Here is a 26,545-nt window from a genome sequence, read left to right on the forward strand (position 1 = left end):
CTGAAAATAACAAGAGGTTTTCCAGTTCACAGTATTGGAAATGGTTGAGTATACAGAAAAAGATTTAATTGTCAGATTTATTTATAAATAAAAGGTGTGTTGAATCTTACAAATGCTCAGTTAAATACATGAGATCAAGCTCTATAGTCAATGAAATACCTTTATTTTGCAATCACTATTTCAATGTATGAAATACAGCTGTCAACCTGCATACAAGGTATCATTAACTATGTGAATATGACATACAATGTTCAATTTTCAGCCTACTCAACTTGTTGAACCAAATGTTTACATTATTATACCAGTTCCACAGCTATCCTTAATATGGCTGACTACAGTGGAATGATGCAATATATGTGCACTTGAGGAAGAAAGCGGGAGGGCTAAAAGAAGGCATAAGATTGCTCTAGCAGGCAAGGTGAAGGAGAATCCCAAGGACTTCACAGATATATTAAGAGCAAAAGGATTGCAAGGGATAAAATTGGTCCTCTGGAAGATCAGAATGGTAATCTATGCATGGAGCCAAAAGAGTTTGGGGAGTTCTTAAATTGATTTTTTGCATCTGCATTTACTCAGGAGGTGGACCCCAGAGTCTATAGAAGTGAGGCAAAGCAACAGCAAGGTCACGAACCCTATACCTATTACAGAGGAGGACATGCTTGCTGTCTTAAGGAAAATTAGGGGGGACAAATCCCCAGGGCCTGACCAGGTGTTCCTTCGGACCCTGTGGGAGGCAAGTGCGGAAAATGCAAGGGTCCTAGCAGAGATACTTAAATCATCCTTAGCAACAGGTGAGGTGCAGGAGGATTGAAGGATAGCTGATGTTGGTCCGCTATTTAAGAAAGTCACTAAGAAGAAACCAGGAGATTTTAGGCCAGTGAGCCTGACATCAGTAGCGGGGAAGTTATTGGAAGGTATTCTGGGAGACCGGATATATGAATATTTGGATAGACAAGGACTGATTAGAGATAATCAGCATGGCTTTGTGTGTGGTAGGTTGTGTCCAACCAATCTTATGGAGTTTTTCAGGATAATACCAGGAACATTGATGAAAGTAAGGCAGAGGATGTTACCTACATGAACTTCAGCAAGGCATTTGACAAGGTTGCCTTGCATAGGAGGTTGGTCAGGAAGGTTCAATATTGAAGTTGCACAAGGTATTGATAAGGCCTAATTTGGAGTACTGTGTGCAGTTTTGGTCACATACCTACAGGTAAGATGTAAATAAGTTTGAAAGAGTGCAGAGAAAATTTACAAGGATGCTGTAGGGACCGGAGGATCTGAGTTATATGGAAAGGTTGAATAGGTTAGAACGTTATTCCCTCAAACATAGAAGATTGAGGGGAGATTTGAAAGTGGTACAGGGTATATGAAATTATGAGAGATATAGATAGGGTAAATGTAAGCAAGCTTTTGCATTGAGGTTGGGTGAGACTACAACTAGAGATTATGGGTTAAGGATGAAAGGTGAAAGTTTAAAAGGAACATGAGGGGAAGTTTCTTCACTCAAGAGTGTGGTGACAGGGTTGAACAAGCTGCCAGTGCAAGTGGAGGATGCGATTCCGATTTCAATGTTTAAGTGAAGTGTGGATGGGTACATGGATGGGAGGAATATGGAAGGCTATTGTCCTGATGCAGGTCAATGGGACTAAGCAGTTTAAATAGTTCACAAAGGCTTGATGGTCTGAAGGACCTGTTTCTGTGCTGTAGTTTTCTATGACTCTATATGCCCTGTCGTTGGAAACAGTGGAATAAAGAAGGTGGAAATATATTATTATCAGTTCTCCGTGTCTCTTAGTGATTCATAATATTCTTGGCACCACTTGAGATTCGAATAAGCACCCACACAAAATTACACTTTTGCGTCAGGGACATGATTAATGTACCTCATGAAGAGATGGTGCTCAGTGCCACTAATTTCCATTTGAGTGATTTATAAAATAAAATGGTATTCAGCACATATCTGTTTCACAGAATCAAACAGCATCAAATGGCATAGTACAGAGATCGCTGAAAATTGCCAAAGAAGCAAAAGTTCCCAAGTGTAACAATGAAACATAGATTAGAAAACCTCTTGCTAAATTACATACAATATCCACATTCCATACAGGTTATAAATGGACCAAAGGCAAAGACACAACTGTATTTGGCTTAGTCAAATTTTGATTAAGGAGGAAAAGAAGCAGTTGAGACAGAAACACAATTATGTCTCAAAGATTTTAAATAATATGACAGAGCTTACACATTAACATCACCTTAGAACTATGGCATCTAGAAACAGGGCATTGAAATATGCATTGTAGAGGAACACATTGTGAAAACAAGAGACAGAATTATAAATCCGGCAAGTTATACATTATACCAAAGAACTATGTGATCATGAGAGCATTCCAGAAGTTAATCCAATGGATACTGTGCTGTAGAAGAAATGGCACAAAACTCTACTAAGTCCTGTCAAGAAGTAACAGCTTCCCCAAGATAAGAACTGGATACAATGCCAAAATCACCGCATTTGAGAAGTTCAATGAGGTGTAACCTATAGAGTTGTAAATCTACAAATAATGCGTACACGTGAACTGATCTTTTCTTTCAAAAAGTAAAAGCAATGCAGCATATGAAGTGTATAATGAGGTCTGTGTACGTGAACAGAGTAGTTGGAGAGAATACATTAGGCAAGATGGGAGTATTTTAGCATTTCTCCATGTTGCTTCAGTATATTCCTAGTACTATATATTGGTGTAATAATAACAATAACATCACTACAATGACAGTTTTGCTGAGCATTTCTTTGTAATGCTGCTGGTGACACAGCCAAATTATTTATATAACAGCAGCGCTGCCAAAGATAGGACTGCTGTCAGTGGTGGTATTGTGAGGTAGATGCAACCCATTTCTAAGATAGAGCAGGGTTGCACCACACAACACAGTATTTTTCTACAGTTAGGAGCCTGGATGGTCCATATCAAGAAGTGCATGTCAATTTTAAAAATGATTTGTGCCAGAAATGACTTGATGCAGTATTTACATGGCTGTGCTGTGCATCAGCCCACTTGAATACTCCTGCGGTGACATTACAAGTGCACAGGTTTGTAAAGAAGGCATATGGCATACTTGCATCTGGAAGCCATGTAGTAGCTGAGGAACATTTTTGTTAGGCTACATTTGGAGTATTGTGTGCAGTTTTATTCACCACTGTAGGAAGAAAGAGGAGGAGGTGCAGAAGAGGCTTACCAGGATATTGTTTCGTTTGGTGTGTACAAGCTATGGGGAAACGTTGGACAATGGTGAATTGCTTTCCCTGGAGTGTTCGAGGCTGAAAGGCGGCCTTAGAGAAATGTGTAAAATTAAATGAGGCCTGGATAGGGTAGAGAGTTCGTTTTTTTTTTGCCAGGATAGAACTGTCAAATACTGGAGGACATGAATTTAAGATGAGAGAGGAAAAGCTTGCACATTTATGAGGCAAGCTTCGTATGCAGAGAATGTTAAGTGCTCTGCACACACCACCATGAAAGGTGTTGGAAAATATATAGTGGTGACATTTAACAAGCACTTAAATAGATGTATTGTCTAGTGGACTTTGGTGATACAAAGCAGAGTAGTTATTTACTGCAAGGACGTAGGTAGTAATGATCACTGCAAAGGGCACTCACTTCCAATGAAGGCAGAACTTGTCCACAAGGATTTTAGTAAGACTTTTAACAATTCCCTCATGATAGTCTTACCCAGAAGATTAATATGCACAAGATCCATGAAGACTTGGCTCTTTTAATTCAGAATTGGTTTAACCATAGAAGACAGATAGTATTGTAAAGTAAAAAAATTATTATCAGAGTACATACATCACCACATACAATCCTGGGATTCTTTTTCTGCGGGCATGCTTCGCTAATCTATAGAACAATAACTGTCAACTGTAAACATCAGGAACTACTAACTGTAAACAAACTGTGCAAATGCAAGTCTAAATTCATAAATAGCAATAAATAACGAGCATGAAATAACAATATAAAAGAGTGTAGTTATCCCTTTTTGTTCAAGAGCCTGATGTTTGAGGGGCAGTAACTATTCTTGAACCAGGTGGTGCAAGTCCTGAGGCACCTGTACCTTCCACCTGATGGCAGCAGCGAGAAAAGAGCATGGCCTGGGTGGTGAGGATCTTTGATGTTTGATGCTGCTTTTCTACAGCAACATTTCATGTAGATATGCTGAATGGTCGGGAGGGTTTTATCTGTCAAGTACTGGGCCGAATCCACTACCTTTTGTAGGATTTTCTGCTCAAGGGCATTGGTGTTCCCATACCAGGCCACCGCCAGTCAGCACACTTTACACCATACAGCTATAAAAGTTTGCAAGGTTTTTGATGACATGCCGAACCTACGCAGACTCCTGAGGAAGTAGATGCACTGTTCTGCTTTCTTCACAATAATATTTATATGATGGATCCAGGACAGGTCCTCTGAGATAGTGACACTCAGAAATTTAAAGTTATTGACTATCTCCATCTCTGACTCTCTGATGCTTACTGGCTCGTGGACCCCTGGCTTCCCTCTCCTGAAGTCTACAATCAGTTCCTTGGTCCTATTAACATTTAGTGAGAGGTTGTTGTTATGACACCACTCAGCCAAATTGTCAATCTCCCTCCTGTATGCTGATTCATCACCACTTTTGATACAGCCCACAACAGTGGTTTCTTCAGCAAACTTGTATATGGTGTTGGAGCTGTACTTAGCCACACAGTCATAGGTGTAAAGCGAGTAGAGCAGGGGGAGACCACAGCCTTATGGTGCTCCTGTGCTGATGGAGATTGTTGAGGAGATGGTTTTACCAATGCAAACTGACTGGGGTCTGCAAGTGAGGAAATTCAGGATCCAACTGCACAAGGGGGTATTGAGGCCCAGGTCTTGGAGTTTACTGATTAGTTTTGAAGGGACAGTGGTATTAAATGCCGAGCTGTAATCAATAAAGAGCATCCTGATGTATGCATCTTTGTTGTCCAGATGTTCCAAGGTTGTGTGAAGAGCCAATGGGATAGCATTTGCTGAAGACCTGTCGCTCTGGTAGGTTGATGGAACCTATCCAGGCTGGAGGTTCATGATAGTGGTGTTCTGCAAGGATCCGTAGTGAGACCTCTGCTGTTTATGATATATAAAAATGACATGGATGAAAATGTAGATGGGTGGGTTAGTAAATTTGCAAAGATTGGTGATGTTATGCATAGTGGAGGATACAGCAGGTATAGATTGGTTGCAGATAGGGGTGGAGAGATGACAGATGGAGTTTAATCCAGACAAATATAAGGTCTTGCACTTCAGGAAATCAAAAGTAATCGGGAAGTACATGGTTACTTAACAGTGTTGATGTACAGGGGGATATTGGGGTCCAAGTCCATAGGTCATTGAAAGTGGCTGTACAGGTTGATATGGTGGTAAAGAAGGCATACAGCTTACTTGTCTTTATTAGTTGAGGCACTGAGTTCAAACATCAGGAGATTATATTGCAGCTTTATAAAAATCTGTTTAGGCCACATCAGGAGTATTGCATTCAATTCTGGTCACTCCATTAAAGGAAGGATGCGGAAGCTTTGAAGAGGATGCAGAAGTGGTTTACCAGCTTGCTGCCTGAATTAGAGGGCATGTGCTATGGGAAGATGTTGGACAGGCTTGGGTTTTTTTTTCTGGTGTGGCAGAGGCAGGGGGGAGAACTGATAGAAATTTATGAGTAATTAGTGATATCTCTTTCCCAGGGTTGAACCACACTCTCAAAAACATTCCTTACTTGCTCAAAAAAATTTACACAACATTCTCTTAACAAATTCACATTGATAGCCCTTGATTAACCCAGGCTTCACTAACTGCTGATTTATGCTACAAATCACAATATTTTTCCATAGTTAGTTATTCCTCTTTAAGTAAAATTTACACAAACTGTAATTGTCTAGCCCCAGATGAGCAATGAATAATTACAATAACAAGAAGACAGCAAAACTTTAAGTGCAATCAGCATACTGCAGTTCAGTTGACCTTTACACTCATGTCCAAATATCTGTGATAAATTATAATACCAGAAAAACAAGGCTTTTCTTTTAAAATATGTTCTTTTGCATCGTTCTTATTCTGTAAAAAGAAAATCACATTATGTTGACTATTATTACGGACATAACAAATGAATTTTATTGGATATTCAGTTGCAAGTCGAATTTACTGTTCCCTTGCATAATAAAACAGTAACACTACTTTTGAAATCTTGAGCAAGATATAGTGTGTCAAAAACGATTAATTAAAAGAATTAATAGTTCAAATCAGGTCTTTTATCTTCTTCAGTTGCAGCATTACATAGTGTCAACCATGTCTGAATTATTTAAATGCTTAATTACATTTTGTCTTGGACACCACTGGGAACATTCAACTAAAATTGTTGAAGGATTTCAAACCACATTTGTTGAAATTTGTTAAGTCAATAGTATAGCTGGGAGAGTCAAAGATTGTTAAAGTGATCATGTCAGTCAAATTATGTGTCATACTTTAAAGTACCTGGACAAAGGCATCCCATAATCTAAAAAGCCTCTTTAGAGTCTATCGGAGCTTAATTAGATCACTAATGTACTTAAGAAAGTCATATTTTCTGTGCATACTGCAGTAATTTTAATGCAGTGTTCCATGCAATACTATGTACCAGAATCAGTTAACTTAGAGCAACCAGCAATGACACAGCAATATTCCTGCATGTTATAACGTATTGATGCAGACTCACTTTAACTTTCATTCCTTGGCACTGAGCTTCAGGTCCAGTTTGATTATTTGGAAATATTGTTTTGCCCTTTGGACATCAGAAGTACTAAGTCTGAAAATGGTGCTTACTTGAGCAATAAAATGAAGTCTTCATTCCTGATTAAAGTAATCCTTGTGAACCAACATGACAAGAAAAATCTATTCAGTCCTGAGCTCACCAACCTATCATTTGAAGATGACGCTGCACATTACAGGAATGACCACTGCACAGTCCTTGCAGAAACAAAAATCTCATTTTCACACCAAAGACACTACCAATATACTAAATTGAATAGGCTCACAACAGATCTCGCAACTTCACATGAAATGCATCAGAAGCAGAAGGATTGTATTCCACCACATTTTAAAACCTAATCATTTTGAATCTATTTCATACTATCATGATCATCAAGCCAGAGAACCTTCAGTGATTCAATGAGGGGTGTAGAGGAGTACCCTAGGAACAGTGCCAGACAAATCTAAAAATGAAATTAAAAAAACAAAGATGCTGTAATCCTCAGCAGTCAGGTAGCATCTGTGGAAAGAGTCCACTCCACCATTTCATCGTGGCTGATCTTGGATCCCATTCAACCCCATACACCTGCCGTCTGACCATATCATTCGATGACCTGACCAGGGATCAGGAATCTATCAACTTCCACTTTGAAGATACCCACAGACTTGGCCTCCACCACAGTCTGAGGCATAGCATTCCACAGATTCACCACTCATTGGCTAAAAAATGTTCTCCTTACTTCTGTTCTAAAAGATTGTGTCTCAATTTTAAAGCCATACCCTCTAGTTCTGGATAACCCCATCAAAGGAAACATCATCTCCACATCCACCTTATCTAGTCACCTCAACATTCAGTAGGTTTCAATGAGATCCCCACACATTCGTCTAAATTCCAGTGATTACAGGCCCAAAGCTGCCAGACACTCCTCATATGTTAACCCCTTCATTCCCAGAATCATCTTTGTGAAACCTCCTCTTGACTCTCTCTGTTGACAATACATTGTTTCTGAGATAAGGTGCCCAAAACTGTTGACAATACTCCCAGTACAGCCTAACTAGTGTCTTATAAATCTTCAGCATTATCTCCTTGTTTTTATATTCTATTCCCCTTGAAATAAATGCCAGCATTGTATTTGCCTTAATTACACAGACTCAACCTGTGAATTAACCTTCTGGGAGTCTTGCACGAGGACTCCTAAGTCCCTTTGCACCTCTGATGTTTGAATTTTCTCCCCATTTACATAATAGTTTGCATTATTGTTCCTTTTACCAAAATGCATTACCATTCATTTCCCAACACCGTATTCCATCTGCCACTTTTTTGTTATCCATTCTTCCAATCTGTCTATGCTGTGATCATAAAGTCATGCAGCACAAAAAAGGGTCTGCACTGACCATCAACCGCTACTTACAACTTCATTTCCCCACATTCCCATCAACTGCCTCTTGCTCCAGTTCCACTACTCATCCATTCACTCAGGACAAGTTACAATGACCAATTAGCCTACCAATACACGTCTCTAGTACGGAGACTGGAGCACCCTGAGAAAACCCAGGCACAAAATGTACACAGACAATGTTGGAGGACAGTATTGAATCCTGGTTGCTGGAGGTGCAAGACCGCAGCTCTAATATCTTTTCTTCTCCAGTCCTGCTGAGGGTCTCGGCCCAATATGTCAACTGAACCCTTTTCCATAAATGTTGCCTGGCCTGCTGAGTTCCTCCAGCATTTTGCACATGTAGCTCTAATCTCTGTACCATTGTGCATTAGAAATGGCTGCCCATGGGATTGTTAATAGGCTGAATGCAATTTAAATTATCTGCTAGCATTTATCAGGGCAACTGCAGAGAATTTGATGGATGACATTTGATCTGATGCTCGCTAATAGCCATTAGATGATGATGTCTTTGGATGAACATTGAGAATAAATATCAGTAAGTTTCAAGTTTTGTACAGTAGCATACTTTACATGTTATTTAATGTGCAGTGTAGGTAACATGTTATCATATTGAACACTTCATTGTTGTCACTAAGACAAAAGTGAGCTCTTGGAGGCTGGCAATTTTCTGGGAGACTACCTTCACCTGAAAGATGAATGGGACTGAATCCTACCAGAACATTCTCTAGAGGTGCCACACTAGGATCTTAAATGCTGCATCTGAGAGTGCAGAAGGCACAGTTCCTAAGCTATACTCAGCTCAATACATCACAGACACGTCTCCCCAAAACTGAAAAAATTTATACCTCAAGAAGTTAATATCTACAAACAAAGACCCCCACTATCCAGGCCAGGACATCTTCTCACAGCTATCGTTGGGTAGGAGATACAGAAGCCTGAAGTCCCATTTCACCACGTTCAAGAACAATAGCATCCCTTCAACCACTGGTTCTTGAACCAAGCCGCACTACAATGAACTGTTTTTTATTCTAATGTGTTCTTTCCTGCACTATTTTGTATAATTTATGCATAATTCATGTTTTTTTCTGAATATTGTGCCTCTAACGCTGTATGTCTATAATGTTTCTGCAAATAAGTTTTTCATTGCACTTGTGCATAGGACAATAAAATGACTTGGCTTGATACCAGCTGCTGTGTCAAATTGTACACAGAATGGAGTGAGTGTAGGTCACATATAATGTACATGCTAAAATTCCCTTAGCTTTTCAGCTTTTCAAATTCGCTGTTCAGTGCCAAAACATTAATGTTTTTATATTAGAGCTCTAGGCAAATTAAAATTATTGGAAAATCAGTAATTAAGATCAAAATTCTGTGCCAGACATCCAACAGGCATATCCTATTACAGTTACACAAGTGGTTTGCAATCTTTATACACAGGAGACAATTAAAATTGTTGTTTCAGTTAATTTCTTTTGACAGCACACACAGAAAGATAATCACTCAAGAAAATAAGGTCAAGGTTTCCAGTTAGGAGAACCCAAAATCATGCAACAATACATTTATCCTTGCTTTGATTAAGAACTTAGAGAACTAAAATAATATTTCCAAACCCTGTAATAATGGAGAATTCAACCAGCAAGAAACATTTTCTCCAAAATGCACTGAAATAAATGAAATATAATTGATATAACATAATAAAGGAATGGGGTTAATGTTCCACATCACTTACATTTCATCAATGCTATCTGATCTACTGAGTATTTTGAGCATATTCTTTCCAGATAACTGGAAGAGTGGATTACTTCACGAACAATCCCCATCTTGTCAAAGTATCTGCGGCTTCTATGCCAGCCCTGTTAGCCACCCAAGAACACAGAAAAATGGAATGGAATTAATTCATCCTCAATTCCAAGGGACTGCCTAAGAAGAAAAACAAGGAAGAATAACTTACATTTATCTGCATTAATTTGAGTGAAAGTACAGTCAAAAGTTGAAATGTTGCCTTGGGACTGAATCCAAATGAATTAATTTGACCTTATGGTTTACCATTATAATGGTCTTTGTTATGACAAGTAATAAAAGCATTCATACTACCTGCAATCAGGCTCACAATAAATGATTTAATAGAAAATGTGATCTATTGTTTTGCTTTAAATTACTTAGATGCCTCCAATAATTAAGTGGCTACATAAGTTACTAAAAAGATACTGATCATACATATCTGTAAAGTTCTACTTTCACAATTAGTGTTAAATTAATTAAGTTCAGATAGAGCACAACAGTTTATCTCTGTACAGGAAGGGCCCAGAAGTATAGAATCAAAGAAACTTTACGATACAGAAGAAAAGCAATTTGGCCCATCATATTCAAGATGGCCAAAACATTAATCTCACTTTCCTTCCAACAGTTGGTGCACAGCCCTGCAAGTCAAGATTCATTAATTGCACATCCAGGCATATTATAAATGTGGCAAATGGTTCTGCCGCCACCACCCTTTCAGGCAGTGAACTCCAAACCTCCTTCACACAGTAATTTTGCTCTTCTCGCTTCTAACCGTTCTGCCAATCGTATTAAACCTAGGCCTCACTGTCTGTTGACCTCCCAACCAAGGGAAATTGGTCATTCCTTTTTCTCTCCAGACACCTCAAAATTTTATACACCACAATTAAACCTCCTTGGTTTCAAAACAAAACGACGGCCTTCCAAATTTTTCATCAAAGCTAAAAGAAAATCGTCGTGAATCTTTTTATGAAATCGCCAGGAAATTTTAATTTTCGAGCCACCTCTTTTGAAACTTGCGAGCCAGAGGCAGTTTTATAAGTCAGTAATAATTGGTTCCACAAAATTATATGCCGTCTTCCATAGAATCGATCCATTCCAAATTACTGTATTTCTAAAAGAAACAACGGAGGACCCCTATTGCCCATTAAACTTTGCTTCCTCCCGCAAAACAGATAACAAAAATTGCGTATTCCGGATTAAATTAAAATGGTTCAAAAAATAGATGGCAAAATGTATGTTTCGATCCACCCAAGAGCACTGTACTGAAATTATAAAAGCACCATCTGTTCATCACAGTGGTCTAATACTACAACAACAACTGAGTTTACACAAGGTTATAAAGATCAGAATGGCTTGATAGTTCTGCAAATCTGCCCAATCCTTTTCACATTCCCGCCTTTATTGCAGGAGAAAAACGAAATACAGTATAAAAGTGATGTGTCGAAGTTCTTGCCGTAAAGCTCATATCTCGATTAGTTTTCGAAAACGGAACAACCTATCATTTTAAAGTGATGTACAGAGTGGCTGGTGCGGGATGAAATAGAAATAAAAGGATCTATATGCTCAGTGCAACAGACGAACGAGCTTCTCGCAAAAGAAGTCAGACTGGAGGGGTTTGTCAGCATTAGGAAAAGCAGATTAGTACAATCGTATTTTGAAGAGACCAGTAATTGTTTCTAAATCATAAGTGAATTTCGTTTACTATCGTAAAATCGTATTCAAGGGACTATTTTCATGCAGATGGATTTCATGATCAAAAATAGCTTTATTGCAATGGTTGTGCGAAATTGCTTAGTGATGGAGTAGGCTGGTATATTTTGAGAAAAAATAGTTTATTAGCGTGTAGTAATTTATCAATGAATATTGCTTGTATTGAATCGACGGCACTTATACGATATGAGTAGCCTACGCACATACTTGAAGGGCATACAGCGGTGCAGTACATTTTAAGGGCCGGATTAATTTTGTGATATTAGGTGTGTTTGGGTTAAAACCGTGGATAGAAATTTTCTTCAGTGACCTGAAGTGTAATTTATGTTAGGAGTGGGTGTTGCTGTGTAGATAAACTCATTTCGAGAGGTGACGATCTTGGCTGTTTGCAGCGTGTATATGTGTATGGAGTTCTTATACTTATGAAGCGTTCATGAATGGTACAATAGTAACCGAATAAAGGGGGAGCGACTGCTGCACTTATAACGAGTGTGCTTGCAAACCGAGATCGGCAAACTGCGCACCGCTGCCGGAGAGCCTCCTCCCACCTTCATTGTTGTCAAGTGGGTGACAGCGCACGGTACTGTGTCCCGGGCTCGGGCTCCTGTCCGCGGCCGGTGGCCGTGCGGGTGTGTGGCTGTTGAGGGAGGTGGGAAGGAACGCCTGGATCCGCTGGCGAGGGGCTGCCGGTTTGTCCCGTGCGGAGCTCCGTAGTCCCAGGGTGTGATGGGAGAAACGATGTCGAAGCGGCTGAAGTCAGAAATGGAGCTGGAGATGGAGGAGAGGTCGTTCGTCAACCCGTACCCAGACAGGGGCGACGTCGCCGCGGCCGGGGGAGCGGGACCGCCCGAACAGCAGCAAGGGATAGATTGCTTCGACGCACATGGGAAGGTAATGGAGTCAAGACAAATATATTGGAAGGTGCTAACAGTGAGCAAGTATGGCGGGGAGCGCGGCTGAAGCGAACCTTTCCCCACAGTACAAGTGGTGGCGAAAATGAAGCTCGGCCAAGGTGGAGGGGAGGGACTGTGCCGGGCCAGGCTGCTTTCTGCCTGAAAATACTGAGTAGTCCCTCCCCCTTCTCCCCTGAGCCCGCTTGGGTCATTGCACAGGGAGGAGGTGTCGGCAAAATAAATTGCCCGCTGATTACTGGAAATATTACAGCACGCGTGGGGCCGCTGCAATTGATGTGTGAGGGGAGAGGTTTTTACGTTAACCATCACATTTACTCGGAGAGTTGTTTTGGATTGCAGATTGAAGCAAAACGGAATATGCCGGAAGCGCTCAACGAATCAAACAACATTCTTGAAGAGAAAAGAATCAATTGGGATAGGTCCATTCATGATCATTTGGAACTGGAAACGTTTTTAAGTTGTAGAGAAAGGATGGGGAGCTTTTGCGATGGGGCGCGTACCAAAATTGTAAAGTTAACTTTGAATACTGTATTTACAGTGTCCACCAAACAGCTATTTCTATATTTCAAAGATCACCCATGAAACACTTCCATCTTCGTGTATTTGGAACTCACAAGTAGTCTCCACTACTTTTTAGAAACCATGCAGATTGGATGATTGCTCCATATGTGAGGGTGACCCATGCTTTCTGCCCATCTATTTTTTCTATTTCACCCCCACTCTGGTTTTGCTATCTCTGGCCAGAGATGCCCAATGTATAGGAAGATCATACTGTTGGAACTCAGTGGGTCAGGCAGCATTTGTGGAGACTGAAAGATGGTTGATGTTTTGAGTTGAGACCCTGCATCTGGACCCACTGAGGTCCTCTAACAGTTTGTTTTATCTTGCTCCAGATTTATACTGAGTAGTTGTTTTATCTGTGGTCTCTTGTATTTCCATTCCCAGTTTAACCTTGAGGAACTCTACCTCATCTTCCATCTGGGCATGTTCCAGCCCTTAGGACTCCATTAGTAATTTTGGTATTTAGCTTTTTATTCTGTCATTTTCTTTTTTTCATCTTTCTCTAGTCTAGTTGTTAGTGTTTAAAGTCAATAATTTTAGCCTGCATTCTGTTACAAATATTGCTTGTGTTTTCTTGCTCTCATTAACTTGCAACAAACTTATCTTCTCACTTTTCGAATTCTGAGAAGGGTCAGTGATTTGAATTATTAACTGTATTTCTCCTTCCATGAATGCTACATGATGTGCTGAGTGCTTCCAGCATTTTCTATTTCTGTATCAATGTTATAGGTTTGGTTCCTGTCATTATTGAAAGACTGCAGTGTGACCTTTTTTTGCACCAAGTTCAACATCATGGATTTTAAATTGTCAAGTGCTAATTAAAATATTCAAGGCATGAGATTAACCAGGATGTTGTCTGCATTGGAGGATTTAGGTAAGGGAAGAGGTTGGATAGCTTGGATTTGTTTTCTCTGGAATAAAGTAGGCCAAGGAGTGACCTAACAGAGGTGGAGAAATTAAGAGAGGTGTAGAAAGAATTGACCTTGCTTGGTAGGATATAAAGAATAAGGATGCAGAACTGGGCTGAAAAGTGGCAGATGGGGTTCAGTTTGGAAAAGTGTGAAGTGATTTATTTAGGAAGGTGAACTTGAAAGCGGAATACAGGGTTAATGACAGGACTCTTAAGAGTGTGGAAGAACAGAGAGATCTTGGGGTCATGTCCATTGATCCCTCAAAGTTGTTGCGCAAGTTGATAGGGTGGTTAAGAGGATTGTATTGGCCTCAATTAGTTCAGGGATTGAGTTCAGGAGCCTCAGGGTGATGTTTCAGCTCTATAAAAGTGATTTGACTGTCCTTGGGGTGTTGTGTTCAGTACTGATTGTCTCATTTTAAGAAGGATATGGATGCTTTTTGAGAGGGTGCAGAGGAGATTTACTAGGATGCTGTCTGGATTAGAGTGTCTTGTGAGGATAGGTTGAGTGAGTTTGGGCATTTCTCTTTAGCAAGTAGGAGGATGAGAGGTGACATGATGAAGGTTTGCAAGATGATAAAAGAATTACTGTAGATCGAGTGGATAGCCAGAGACTTTTCCCCAGGTTGGAAAAAGCTAATGTGAAGAGGTACAACATTAAGATGATAGGAGAATAGAACAGGGAGGATGTCAGAGGTAGTCTTTTTCACACTGAGAGTGATAGGTGCATGGATGAACTGCCAAGGTGATGGTAGTGGCAGATACATTAGGGACATTTAAGAAACTCTTATGTAGGAACATGGATGATTTTTTAAAGATGGAGGGCAATGTGAGAGGGAAGGGTTGGATTGAACTCGGAGTAGACACAACAACATTGTGGACAGAAGAGCCTCTACCGTGCTGTAATGTCTTATGGTGTGCAAACATCAACTTGCAACAGTTGCAGTATGAATTATTTAATCAAGCTTTCATACTAACATAATTTTCAATTAAATCATCCATTTGGACATGGAGCAAAGTAATAATTTCTTCTCTGAAACTCTGTAATTCAGTGATAGTCCCATTTTATCCACAAAAAGTAGCATTGTACTACTTGCATCTTCAGTTTTTAGAGCATTGGAAATCTGTGACAAGGAATAGCCAGTATTAAGAAACTTTAGTACAGTGTGGAGGAAATAAAAACTCCAGTTTCAAAAAAAAAACTAATTTCAATATGGTATCCAAATCAGTGTAATTTAGTATCATGTTACTCTGCATCTTCCATCATGGTATGTAAACGTACAAGGTTCTTGAATTTCAAATAGGGTGAAGCTGAATAAAAATGACGACACAAGAAGAATAGTAAACTAAACCAGCCACATTCATGAGAATGAAAGCAGTAAGTTCTCTGCTAAGAATATGGTAGGAACTCCAGAGCAAAATTTGCCTGTTAAATGTTCAAAAATTTCTCAGATATCATAATTGGGTATTTTAGTTTTATGTTTGAAACAACAGTATAGTGGAGTTCCAGCCTTGAATTTTAGAAACACTTCAGGAATTGAACGAGCAACACACACAAAATGCTGGAGGAACTCAGCTGGCTAGGCAGCATCTATGGAAGAGAGTGCAGTCGACGTTTCGGGTTGAGACCCGTCGGCAAGACATCCTGCTGAAGAGTCTCGATCTGAAACCTTGACTGTACTCTTTTTCATAGATGCGGCCAGGCCTGCTGAGTTCCTCCTGCATTTTGTGTGTGTTGCTTGGATTTCCAGAATCTGCAGATTTCCTCTTGTTTAAGTATTTAACTAATTCACTTGGATGACTCAGATGTCATTAACTGCCAATCAACCTCAACATGCAATTTCAAAGGGCACTTTTTTTTTTACTATTGTATCCCCAAAACCATGCAAAATGTAGAGGTAATTCCACAATAATTTTTTTCTAAGATTCTGAATTCCTCATGAGAAACATTCAGTGAAGTGTAACTTTTATGGTGCTTTTATCTCTATACTTGTGCTTTCCAAAAGCCAATAAAGTTTTGTTAACAATAAATAAAATGTTCTTGCTTTCTAAAGCAAAGCTGCAAGAATGTTGCCTTGATAAATAAAACTACCAAACAAGTTAAAGCTTTTTTGAATACCTTCACAGTCTTATACAGACAGAAGCATCCTTTGGCCCAACTCATCCACACCAACCAAGGTGCCTACCTGAGCTTGCCTGCATTTAGCCCATATCCTTCTAAACCGTTTCTGCACACGTACTTGTCTAATGTCTTTTAAAGGTTGTAATTGTACCCGCCTCTAATACCACCTCTGGCATTTTGTTTCACCTACGCATCACCTATCTGGAGAAAAGTTGTTCCTCAAGTCCCCTTTAAATCTTATCAATCTCACCATAAACCTGGATATTGTAAGAAGAGATACTGAATTTAATGTTATAATGAAATGGGGACAGACATGTCCCAATTGCAATTACTGGATATATTATTAAATATGAAGCACGGATATGGTAAGGCAAGTGACTGTGTCCTTTGCTGTATATTACAAAGGAACACAATAAAATAGGAATAGAAGTTGGCTATTTGGTCCCTCCAGCCTGCCACTGACATTCAATATGATTACTGCTGATCTATGCTGGCCGCAATATCTCTTTATGCCATTTCACTGTAATCCTCAATTCATCAGAGTCTTAAATCTGGTTCCTCTCCATATTGTGAGTTGGAAATGGATTTTTTTCCCCACATAATGAAAATTACTTAAACTTGAAAAATTTATTTCTGATCTTTGAATGTTGGCAGTCCATCAAAATTTTATCAGGTATTATGAAGATCCTATTTTTTTGCAGGGAAAGTATGAAAGTCCTGTGGAGTGAGCCTTGAGCTTTTCTTTTAAAGTATATTTCAGCTGTTAGAGTTGTGAATAATTGATCATGTACAGCTAACAATGTAATTAACTCAGAAAGCATTCTATTTAAAGTTTAGAGGAAATGGGACTTGTAAAAGAGATTGTAATAAATTTCTTTCTCGCCAGAAACGCAAGCACTGAAGATTAGTTAAATTATTAGTTCAACCTATTGCTAAAAATTGTGATAGAGAGTCTTGATTAATGGTGGTATTATCCACTGGTGCCCAATGTCTAGTAATTGTCACTTATTGTAGTCTCTTTTGGAAAAGGTTGCAGGTTAGACCATAAGACAAAGGAGCTGAAGCCGGCCATTCGGCCACTCAAGTCTGCTCTGCCATCTTATCATGAGCTGATCCATTCTCCCATTTAGTCCCACTCCCCCGACTTCTCACTATAACCCTTGATGCCCTGGCTACTCAGATACCTATCAATCTCTGCCTTAAATACACCCAATGACTTGGCCTCCACAACCGCCCGTGGCAACAAATTCCACCATTAGTTTTATCTTCACAGATGTTTTGTGACCTTTGCTGTTTTTCACTCAGTTGTACAAGCTCTGTTCATCTTGTAAGGAAGGGAAACGCTTGCTTATCTGTATTAGTCAAAAGTATTTAAATTACATCCTGGTTTATATACATTGTTGTTTTTAGTATTCTGATCTAAAATTCCATTGGAAAAACAATAATTTTAAATGTTGCTGTTTTGATCAATCATATCTCCAAATTGTTACCAGTGATTCTACTCTCTATTTTAATTTCTATCCTAGATAAGTACATTCAAAGATGGTCAACCTATGGCATGTTTGCCCAAGATGGCACATGCTAAAAAATTTTGTTGACCGATGGCATGCAATGCTGCCCCTCACTCTCTGTCCTTTAAAACTCATCCATAAAAAGATACATAATGATATCTTTACTGCCAAAGCAAAAATTCATTTTATTACAACCCATAAATTCATCCCTTATTCCTTACAGTGCATGATCATTGTTACTAATTAATTAATGATAATCTCTGAATGAAATTACCATGATACATGCGAAAATTATCTAGATTATCACCAATTTTGCACAGTCTCAGAAAGGTTCACCAGTCCTGAATATATCTGAATATAAAAGTATAAAATTAGATTTACTATAAATATGCAGTATGAATTAGGCTTTCTTTACATATCTGAGTGAAGAAGGTCAATCAACTGAAGACCTGAAGAGTACACTACACATTTCCTTAAAGCGCTAAAACCTCCATAATATGTTAGTAAATGGACATGTCATAATAAAGTAGTTTTGTTACTGGACAGATCAAATAGAAGCTTGGATTTATATTTTACAGAGTAATTATCTCTTTTTTTCCCCTCTGACCTCAGAAGCTACCCAAATGTAATTGAAGAGCCCATCATGTTTATCTTTATCCAGTCTTTCAACAATGTATTGATCATCAGGCTAAAACCTTGTACCATTTTGTATTCAGTGTAATTTGTTAACTACATTTTGCTTGAATTTACTTTTGATTTCAGTTTTACTTCTCTTGAATATGTATCTCCACTTCTATAAAGCCCATTATGACTTAAATATTTTACCTAGGCATCTTTGTCCACCCTTTTGAGTATATACAGGCTTGTAATTTTAAAATTACAAGCAGTGTCCTAGAACAGATGGAAAGATTACTTACTAGATACTCTCCTTCTTTTGCTCCAGATTGAGATATACACTATATATTTGTCAGCAAAATAGGAGAGCTACTTGATCCTTGCTGACATCATAGGCACGTTGCAATTTCCACTGAGAGAGATGGGCCTCATTTCAATATGTCGTTCTTAGATCGGCAATTCCAATTATGTACCACTTCTTCAGGATCATGTTGAAATGTTAATTTAAGGAATGTGTTATAATATCTTGATTGTAGTTTCACAGAACAACCTTCATGAGTATAGCAAATGCTCTTTTTAGCCTACCTGTGAAGATTTTCCAGTCATGCTTATTTCCCCTCATCTGAGAACCAAATGGTATTCTGATTCAGATGGACCATTGCACACACTATTTTGAAACTGGAAAAAGGTAATTTTAGATCTGTTTCATTATGTGGAAATCAAAACGTCTAGCCAGCTCTACAATCTACAAGACATTTTTATGTTGGGCACACGTTTCATCCTTTGGTATATACAAAGAAGTCCTGTGTGTTAAAATTCTCATTTATACTCAGTAATTTTGTAATAATAGACTAACTTCAAAACTGTATGATATGTTTGTATTGTATTTCCTTTTGTAGATTTGTCCTGCCTTCATAAAGCGGATTCAGTCTAAAATCAAAGACCTTCTGATGCAAATGGAAGAAGGTCTCAAGACTGCAGATCCTCATGACTGTTGTGCTTACACTGGCTGGACAGGTGAACATTATATTGCTTCAGTCACTTGCAGTTTCAGATTTCAGACTCTAATTTACAATTTTCTTATAAGGCAGATCAAATGTCCAGGTATCCCGATTTCTTTAAAGATTTGCCATATTTTATTATGGTCCACACTGTCACAGGCTTTAGAGTAGTCAATAAAACATAAATACTTTTCTGGAAGTCCCTTGATTTCTCCATTATCCAGTGTGGGTCAGCAATTTGGTCTCTGGTGCCTCTGCCTCTTCTAAAACCAGCTTGTACATCTGGCATTCTGGTTCCATATATTGCTGGAGTCTTGCTTGCATGATATTCAGCATTACCTTACTAGCACGTGAAATTGTTCAGTAATTTGAACATTCCTTTACATTTCTCTTGTTGGGAATTGGGATATAAACTGATCTTTTCCAGTCTAAAGGCCACTGTTGGGTTTTCCAGATCTGCTGGCCTCTTCACGGACTGTTACCTTGTCATGGTGAGGGGCCTTGTGTATCTCAGTGATGCTATGAGCTATACCATGTAGAGCTACACAAGATGGCAGTAGGTTTTTGGATTGGATATTCTTATGAGCCAGAGGAATGAGGGCTCGTGACCCCCTAGGTATGTGAATCAGCAAGTCCGGAGTTTAAGGCCTAGTGTCCGGTAGTTGATATCAAAGGTCGATTGGCAGTCGAGGCCCAATAACCAGTGCCTTAATTCTGTGAATCTCTGTGAGTCATTCTGCTGGGGAAGTTGAAAGCCCAATGTCTGTGAGTCTCTGAGTCCACTGGAAGCAGAAGATGGCTTGGTGTTGGAGGACTGTGTAGATGGGTCAATGGGTGGAAGGGAGGAACAGGGCTTGTGTTGCTGTTGTTATGTCACTTCTGTTCTGTGTTGTTTTGCAGAGCATTGTGAGCATGCTTTGTTGGCACCAGAAAGTGTAGCGACACTTGCTGGCTGCCCCAGCACATCCTGGATGTATTAGTTGTTAATGAGAAAGACTCATTTCATTGTATGTTTTAGATGGACATGTGATAAATAAATCTGAATTTGAATCCTTTCCAGTCTTGATGAAGTGTCTTGGGCCGAAATGTCAACTGTTTATTCCCCTGCATAGCTTACTGAGTTCCATCAGCATTTTGTGTGTGTTGCTTCTATAACCTTTTATGTCAAAGACATGCTTGTAAATTTGCAGATGCAGGCAACCTGTCACAATCACCACCCAAAAACTTGAGATGCAGAGTGAAATAACGTCTTGCAGTATTTAAGCAAAAATATAAATAACAGGCTTTTCCATACACTTTGCATTTCTTGATGTATGTGCAGATGTGCTACTGTGTTACAGAAAATCAAGCTATTGACCATTTTCTAGGAACTTAACTCACCTCTTTTCAACCTCCCCATAATGTAAGTGTCACCAGTACATCATTATAATTACTTAGTACTACTTTTCCATTTGTTCTCAGAATGAAGGTATCTCTGTCTAGCTGGGTTGGGGTGACCTCTACATAAGGGACAGGTTGTATCTAAACTGGAGGGGAACCAATATCCTGGTCAGGAGTTGCATTAGTGCTACTTGGAAGAGCTTAAACTCATTTGGCAGTTAGATGGGAACCAGAGCACCCGGTCAGAAAGTGGAGGGATGGAGAGAATGGTGGATGTTAGGACCAGTAAAAACAGGCAGTAGCAGAATAGTAGATACGATGGAACAAATGGTTTGAAGAGTGTGTATTTCAATGCCTGGAGTATTATAGGTAAAGGTGATGAACTTAGAGCATGTAGTAGTACATGGAACTATGATGTTGTGGCCACTCCAGAGACTTTGTTGAGATAGGGACAGGAGCTTAATATCGTAGGATTTCGATGTTTTAGAAAAGGTAGAGACGGTGATAAAAGAAGTGGGGAGTTGCACTACTAATCAGGGACAATATGGCATTGCACTTAGAGGGAACTTAATGGAGGGCTCATCCACTGAGTCTATGTCGATGCAATTCAAAAACAGGAAGGGTGCAATCACTCTGGGATTGTACTACAAATCCCTGGTGGCCATTGGAACATTGAGGAACAGATATGTAGGCAGATTAAGGAAAGATGTTAAAATAGTAGTATTGTCATGGGGGGATTTCAAATACCCTAATGTAAACTGGGACCTTAGTGCAAAAGATTTAGATGGGGCAGAATTTGTTAGGTGCATCCAAGAAGGTTCCTTTTATCCATATGTAGATAGTGCAGCAAGAGGAGGGGCTGTACTCGACCTGGTGTTGGGTACTAAGACTGGCCAGGTGACTGACATTTTTGTGAGTGAGCAGTTTGGGAATAGTAACCACAACTTCTTAAGTTTTAAGATTGCTATAGATAAGGATCAGTATGGGCCTTACAGGAGAGTATTAAACTGGAGCAGGGCAAATTACGAAAGCATTAAGCAGGAACTAGGAAGAGTTAATTGGGAACAGCTGTTTTTGGGCAGGACCACATCCAACATGTGGAGGGTGTTTAAAGACTGACTGCACAGATTACAAAATTATGTTCAGAATCAGGTTTATTATCACCGGCATGTGACGTGAAATTTGTTAACCTAACAGCAGCAGTTCAATGCAATACAGAATCTAGGAGAGAGAGAAAAACTAATAATAGTAAATAAAATAAAACATAATAAATAAACAAGTAAATCAATTACGTATATTGAATAGATTTTTTAAAAATGTGCAAAAGCAGAAATACTGTATATTTAAAAGAAGTGAGGTAGTGTCCAAAGATTTAATGTCCATTCAGAAATCAATGGCAGAGGGGAAGAAGCTGTTCCTGAATTGCTGAGTGTGTGCCTTCAAGCTTCTGTATCTCCTGCCTGATGGTAACAGTGAGAAAAGGGCATGCCCTGGGTGCTGCAGGTCCTTAATAATGGACGCTGCCTTTCTGAAACACTGTTCCCTAACGATGTCCTTGATACTTTGTAGGCTAGTGCCCAAGATGGAGCTGACTAGATTTACAACCTTCTGCAGCTTTCAGTCCTGTGCAGCAGCCCCTCCATACCAGACAGTGGTACAGCCTGTCAGAATGCTCTCCACGGTACAACTATAGAAGTTTTTGAGTGTATTTGTTGACGTGCCAAATCTCTCCAAGCTCCTATTAAAGTATAGCCACGGACTTGCCTTCATTATGACTACATCAATATGTTGGGACCAGGTTAGATCCTCAGAGTTCTTGACACCCAAGAACTTGAAGCTGCTCACTCTCTCCATTTCTGATCCCTCTATGAAGATTGGTATGTGTTCCTTTGTCTTACCCTTCTTGAAGTCCACAATCAGCTCTTTCATCTTACTGATGTTGAGTGCCAGGTTGTTGCTGTGACACCACTCCACTAGTTAGCATATCTCACTCCCCTACACCCTCTTGTCACCACCTGAGATTCTACCAACAATGGTTGTATCATCAGCAAAGTTGTAGATGGTATTTGAACTATGCCTAGCCCAGTCACGTGGAGGATATGTTATCACCAATCCACACAGAATGTGGTCTTCCGGTTAGGAAGTTGAGGATCCAATTGCAGAGGGAGGTACAGAGGCCCAGGTTCTGTAACTTCTTAATCAGGATTGTGGGAATGATGGTATTAAATGCTGAGCTGTAGTCGATGAACAGCATCCTGACGTAGGTGTTTGTGTTGTCTAGGTGGTCTAAAGCCATGGGAAGAGCTATTGAGATTGCATCTGCCATTGAGCTATTGTGGTGATACGCAAATTGCAATGGGTCCAGATCCTTACTGAGGCAGGAGTTCAGTCTAGTCATAACCAACCTCTCAAAGTATCTCATCACTGTCGATGTAAGTGCTGTCGGGCGATAGTCATTAAGGCAGCCCACATTATTCTTCTTTGGCACTGGTATAAGTTGTGCCTTTTTGAAGCAAGTGGGAACTTCTGCCTGTAGCAGTGAGAAGGAAGGACAAGGATGGCAAGGTAAGAGAATCCTGGATGTCGAAGGAGGTGATGAATTTAGTCAAGAAATAAAAGGAAAAGTATGTAAATCTTAGGAAGCTAGAATCAAACAGAGCCCTTGTGGATTATGAAGAAACCAGAAAAGAATTCGAGAAGGGAAATAGAAAAGCCAAGTGGGGCCATGATAAAGTCCTTGCATGTAGGGTTAAGGTGAGAGCATTGAAAGATAAAGGGGGAATATCTGCTTAGATGCAAAGGATGTGGGTATGATCCTTAAATACTTCACATCAGTATTTAACAAGAAGGACGAGGCGGATAGGGCAATCAGTGACGAGAGTATTGATATGCTAGCACTTTTCGAGGTAAAGGAGGAAGTAGTGTCTTAAAGATCATTAAGGTAGCTAAGTACCCTGGGCCTGATGGGATGTACCCCAGGTTATTGAGAGAGGCAACAGATGAGATTGCTGGGTTTTTGACCAGTATCTTCGTCTCCTCTCTAGCCACAAGCGAGGGTTCAGAGGATTGGTGAGTAGCCAATGTCTTTCCATTATTCAAGAAGGGAACCAGAGATAATCCTGGAAACTATAGACTAGTGAGTCTCATGTCATGGTGGGGAAGTTACTGGAGAGAATTCTTAGTGTTAGGACTTATTAGCATTTGGAGAACCATGGCCTAATTAGAGAAGACCAGCATGGCCTTGTACAGGGCAAGTAATTTCTTACTAACTTGGATTTTGTATTTTAAGAAGGTGACAAGGGTGATTGACGGAGGTAGAGCTGTGGATATTTACATGAATTTTAGTAAGCCATTTGACAAGGACCCTCTTGGGTGGTTCATCCAGAAGTTTAAGATGCATGGGAACAATGATGAATTGGCCATTTGGTTTTGGAACTTGCCCATAGAAGACAGAGGGGTAGTTGCCCATAGTTGTCAAAGGGAGGTCTGGTCTGTCATCAGTGGTGTTCTGCAGGGATCTATTCTGGGACCTCTGCTGTTTAGGATGTATATAAGTTACCTGGATACAAGTGTCCTGGATTGAATTGTCTAATACAGTACCAGAAGGCATGCATTTAAGGGAAGGGCCAAGTTCTTTTTTACAGGGAGGGTGGTGGGTACCTGGAATATGCTGCCTGCTGTAGAAGCAGAAACATCAGGGACTTTTAAGAGGCATATGACTGAGAGGAAAATGGAAGGATATTGTGTAGGCAGAAGAGATTAGTAAGCCACTTGATTACTAATTTAATTGGTTTGTTATAACATTGTGAGCCAAAGAGCCTCTTCCTGTGCTGTGCTGGTCTCTGTTCAATGTTCTGTCTAAGTCAGGGTTTATTGGTCATCCCTCATTTCCCTTGAATTGCTTGTTGGGCTGTTTCAGAGAGCGGCTAATGACTAATCAAATGCTAAGATGAGTACTTCAGATTTCCTTCAGTGAAGAAAATTTATGAACCAAATGGATTTGATGACAATTCACAGTTCACTTATTTAAAGTTTTCTAGCTGCCACTGTGGGATTCATCCTTGTGCCTCGGATCAGTAGATGATTTGGGCTCTGGATTCTGAGCAGGTGTGATTCTATAGTAAACTATCTTAAAATTCCATTCATCTGCCATACATAGGACTTTGGTGCTGGATTGGCATATTTTCTGCATGTGGGATATTATTCTCAACCAATAAGCCAACATTCTTAAGTTACTTTTATTTTTTTGATGTTGCACAGTAGTTATACATATAGGATTAACACCCCTTCTCTGAAAATCTGAAAACCTTCAAAATTGAAAACTTTTTTGAGCACTAACATGACACTGCTAATGGAAAATTCCACAAGGTGTTGGAAAGTTGATTCGCAGGTCTCTGCACACCACAGATCTAAGTGATGTCACATTGGGGCACTGTTGGCACCAGTTTATTTTCAGCAGTCATTGTAGCCAAACCTTTGTGCATTATGCACCATGATTACCATGTGGTTTGCACATATCTTCACAGCACAGCAGAGAATATTGTCGAAAATGTCAAAAAGGTTGCAGTTACCCCAATGGTAATGGCGAAAAGACAAAAATACATTTATGTTTATCTATTACATAAAGTCAAGTTGTCGGAAAAACTTGAGAGTGGTGTAAGTGTGAAGCGTCTGATGAGGAGTATGGTGTTGGTACATCTGCAATCTACAACCCGAAGAAACAGATAGATAAACTTATGGGGGGTGATTGGTAAGTTTGTGGCCTAAGATAGGAGGAGTCAATTTTAGAAAATATGGCACATTTATTTTTCAACATAGTCCCCTCCTACATGTACATACTTAGTCCAGCAGTCGTGGCACATATGGAACTTGGGCCTCCAGAAAGCGCCCACAGATTGGTGATTGAAAAGTTTGTGGCCTTCTACCTTAGGCCATGAACTTATCAATCACCCCCGATGAGTTATTAACTTCAAACTTTCTGCATAATCACTCAGAGTTGAACTGCATGTGCATGTAACGAGAGCTGTATAACTCATCTCCTACCTTAGGCCACGAACTTATCAATCACCTCTGCTGTGGACACTTTCTGGAGGTCCAAGATCCGTATGCTCCACGACCGCTGGACGAAGTGTGTAAATGTAGGAGGGGACTATGTTGAAAAATATATGTGCTACATTTTCTATATGAGAATAAACCCTTTTGTCAGAAAACGTAGTGCTGTTCTTGGAATATTTGTTCATACAAATTCTAATTTTCCTGATTAGGTTGTCTTAAGTTGCTGATTACAAAAATGTTTTTTTTTAGAAATTGTGTTAAAAGATACATATGCCATTTCTGTAGATTAGGCATGCTTTCAATTTAATTGCAAAGCTGATGTATTCTCTTTTTTGGGACTAGGGATTGCTCTTCTTTATCTGCAATGTTTCCGTACAACCCAGGATCCAGCATATCTCCAGCGATCTCTGCATTACGTGAAGAGGACTCTGCGTAATCTGAATGGTCGAAGAGTCACCTTTCTATGTGGTGATGCAGGACCTTTAGCTGTTGGTGCAGTTGTACACCACAAGCTCAAGAATGCAACAGAATCACAGGAATGCATTGCAAAGTAAGACCCGTTTTTCATTAAGTTCAATAAATGAATTTTTAAACTGAATTTGAAGCTTTGTTGTAACTGTTTATTCAGAAGTTCATGAGGTTATGATTTTTTTAGATGAGCTAAAGCTGAATAGTTTATATTTTCTTTCCTTCCATTATTATATTTGAGGAGCATGCCTTATGAGAATAGGTTGAGTGAGCACAGCTTTTTCTCCTTGGAGCGACGGAGGATTAGGGGTGTACAAGATAATGAGAGGCATTG

At 39.6% G+C, this 26,545-nt stretch overlaps 1 protein-coding gene and 1 long non-coding RNA gene across 2 annotated transcripts in view; one reads left to right on the plus strand and one right to left on the minus strand.

Annotated features, from left to right (window-relative positions):
• Positions 1 to 166: 166 nt before the first annotated feature.
• Positions 167 to 12,348, minus strand: LOC134344365 (uncharacterized). Its single transcript, XR_010017425.1, has 3 exons — positions 12,223 to 12,348; positions 9,912 to 10,102; positions 167 to 6,113 (listed from the first exon to the last, which is right to left on the minus strand). It is a non-coding gene; the product is annotated as an uncharacterized LOC134344365 (long non-coding RNA).
• Positions 12,252 to 26,545, plus strand: part of lancl2 (LanC lantibiotic synthetase component C-like 2 (bacterial)) — a 67,227-nt gene continuing 52,933 nt past the window's right edge. Inside the window, exons 1-3 of the mRNA XM_063044028.1 lie at positions 12,252 to 12,565; positions 19,207 to 19,324; positions 26,086 to 26,293. Coding sequence (XP_062900098.1) covers positions 12,401 to 12,565; positions 19,207 to 19,324; positions 26,086 to 26,293 — 491 coding nt within the window. The 5' untranslated portion in view covers positions 12,252 to 12,400. The remainder of the gene's footprint in view (positions 12,566 to 19,206; positions 19,325 to 26,085; positions 26,294 to 26,545) is intronic.

This window comes from Mobula hypostoma, chromosome 3, assembly GCF_963921235.1.
Source record: "Mobula hypostoma chromosome 3, sMobHyp1.1, whole genome shotgun sequence".
NCBI classification, from domain to species: Eukaryota; Metazoa; Chordata; class Chondrichthyes; order Myliobatiformes; family Myliobatidae; genus Mobula; species Mobula hypostoma.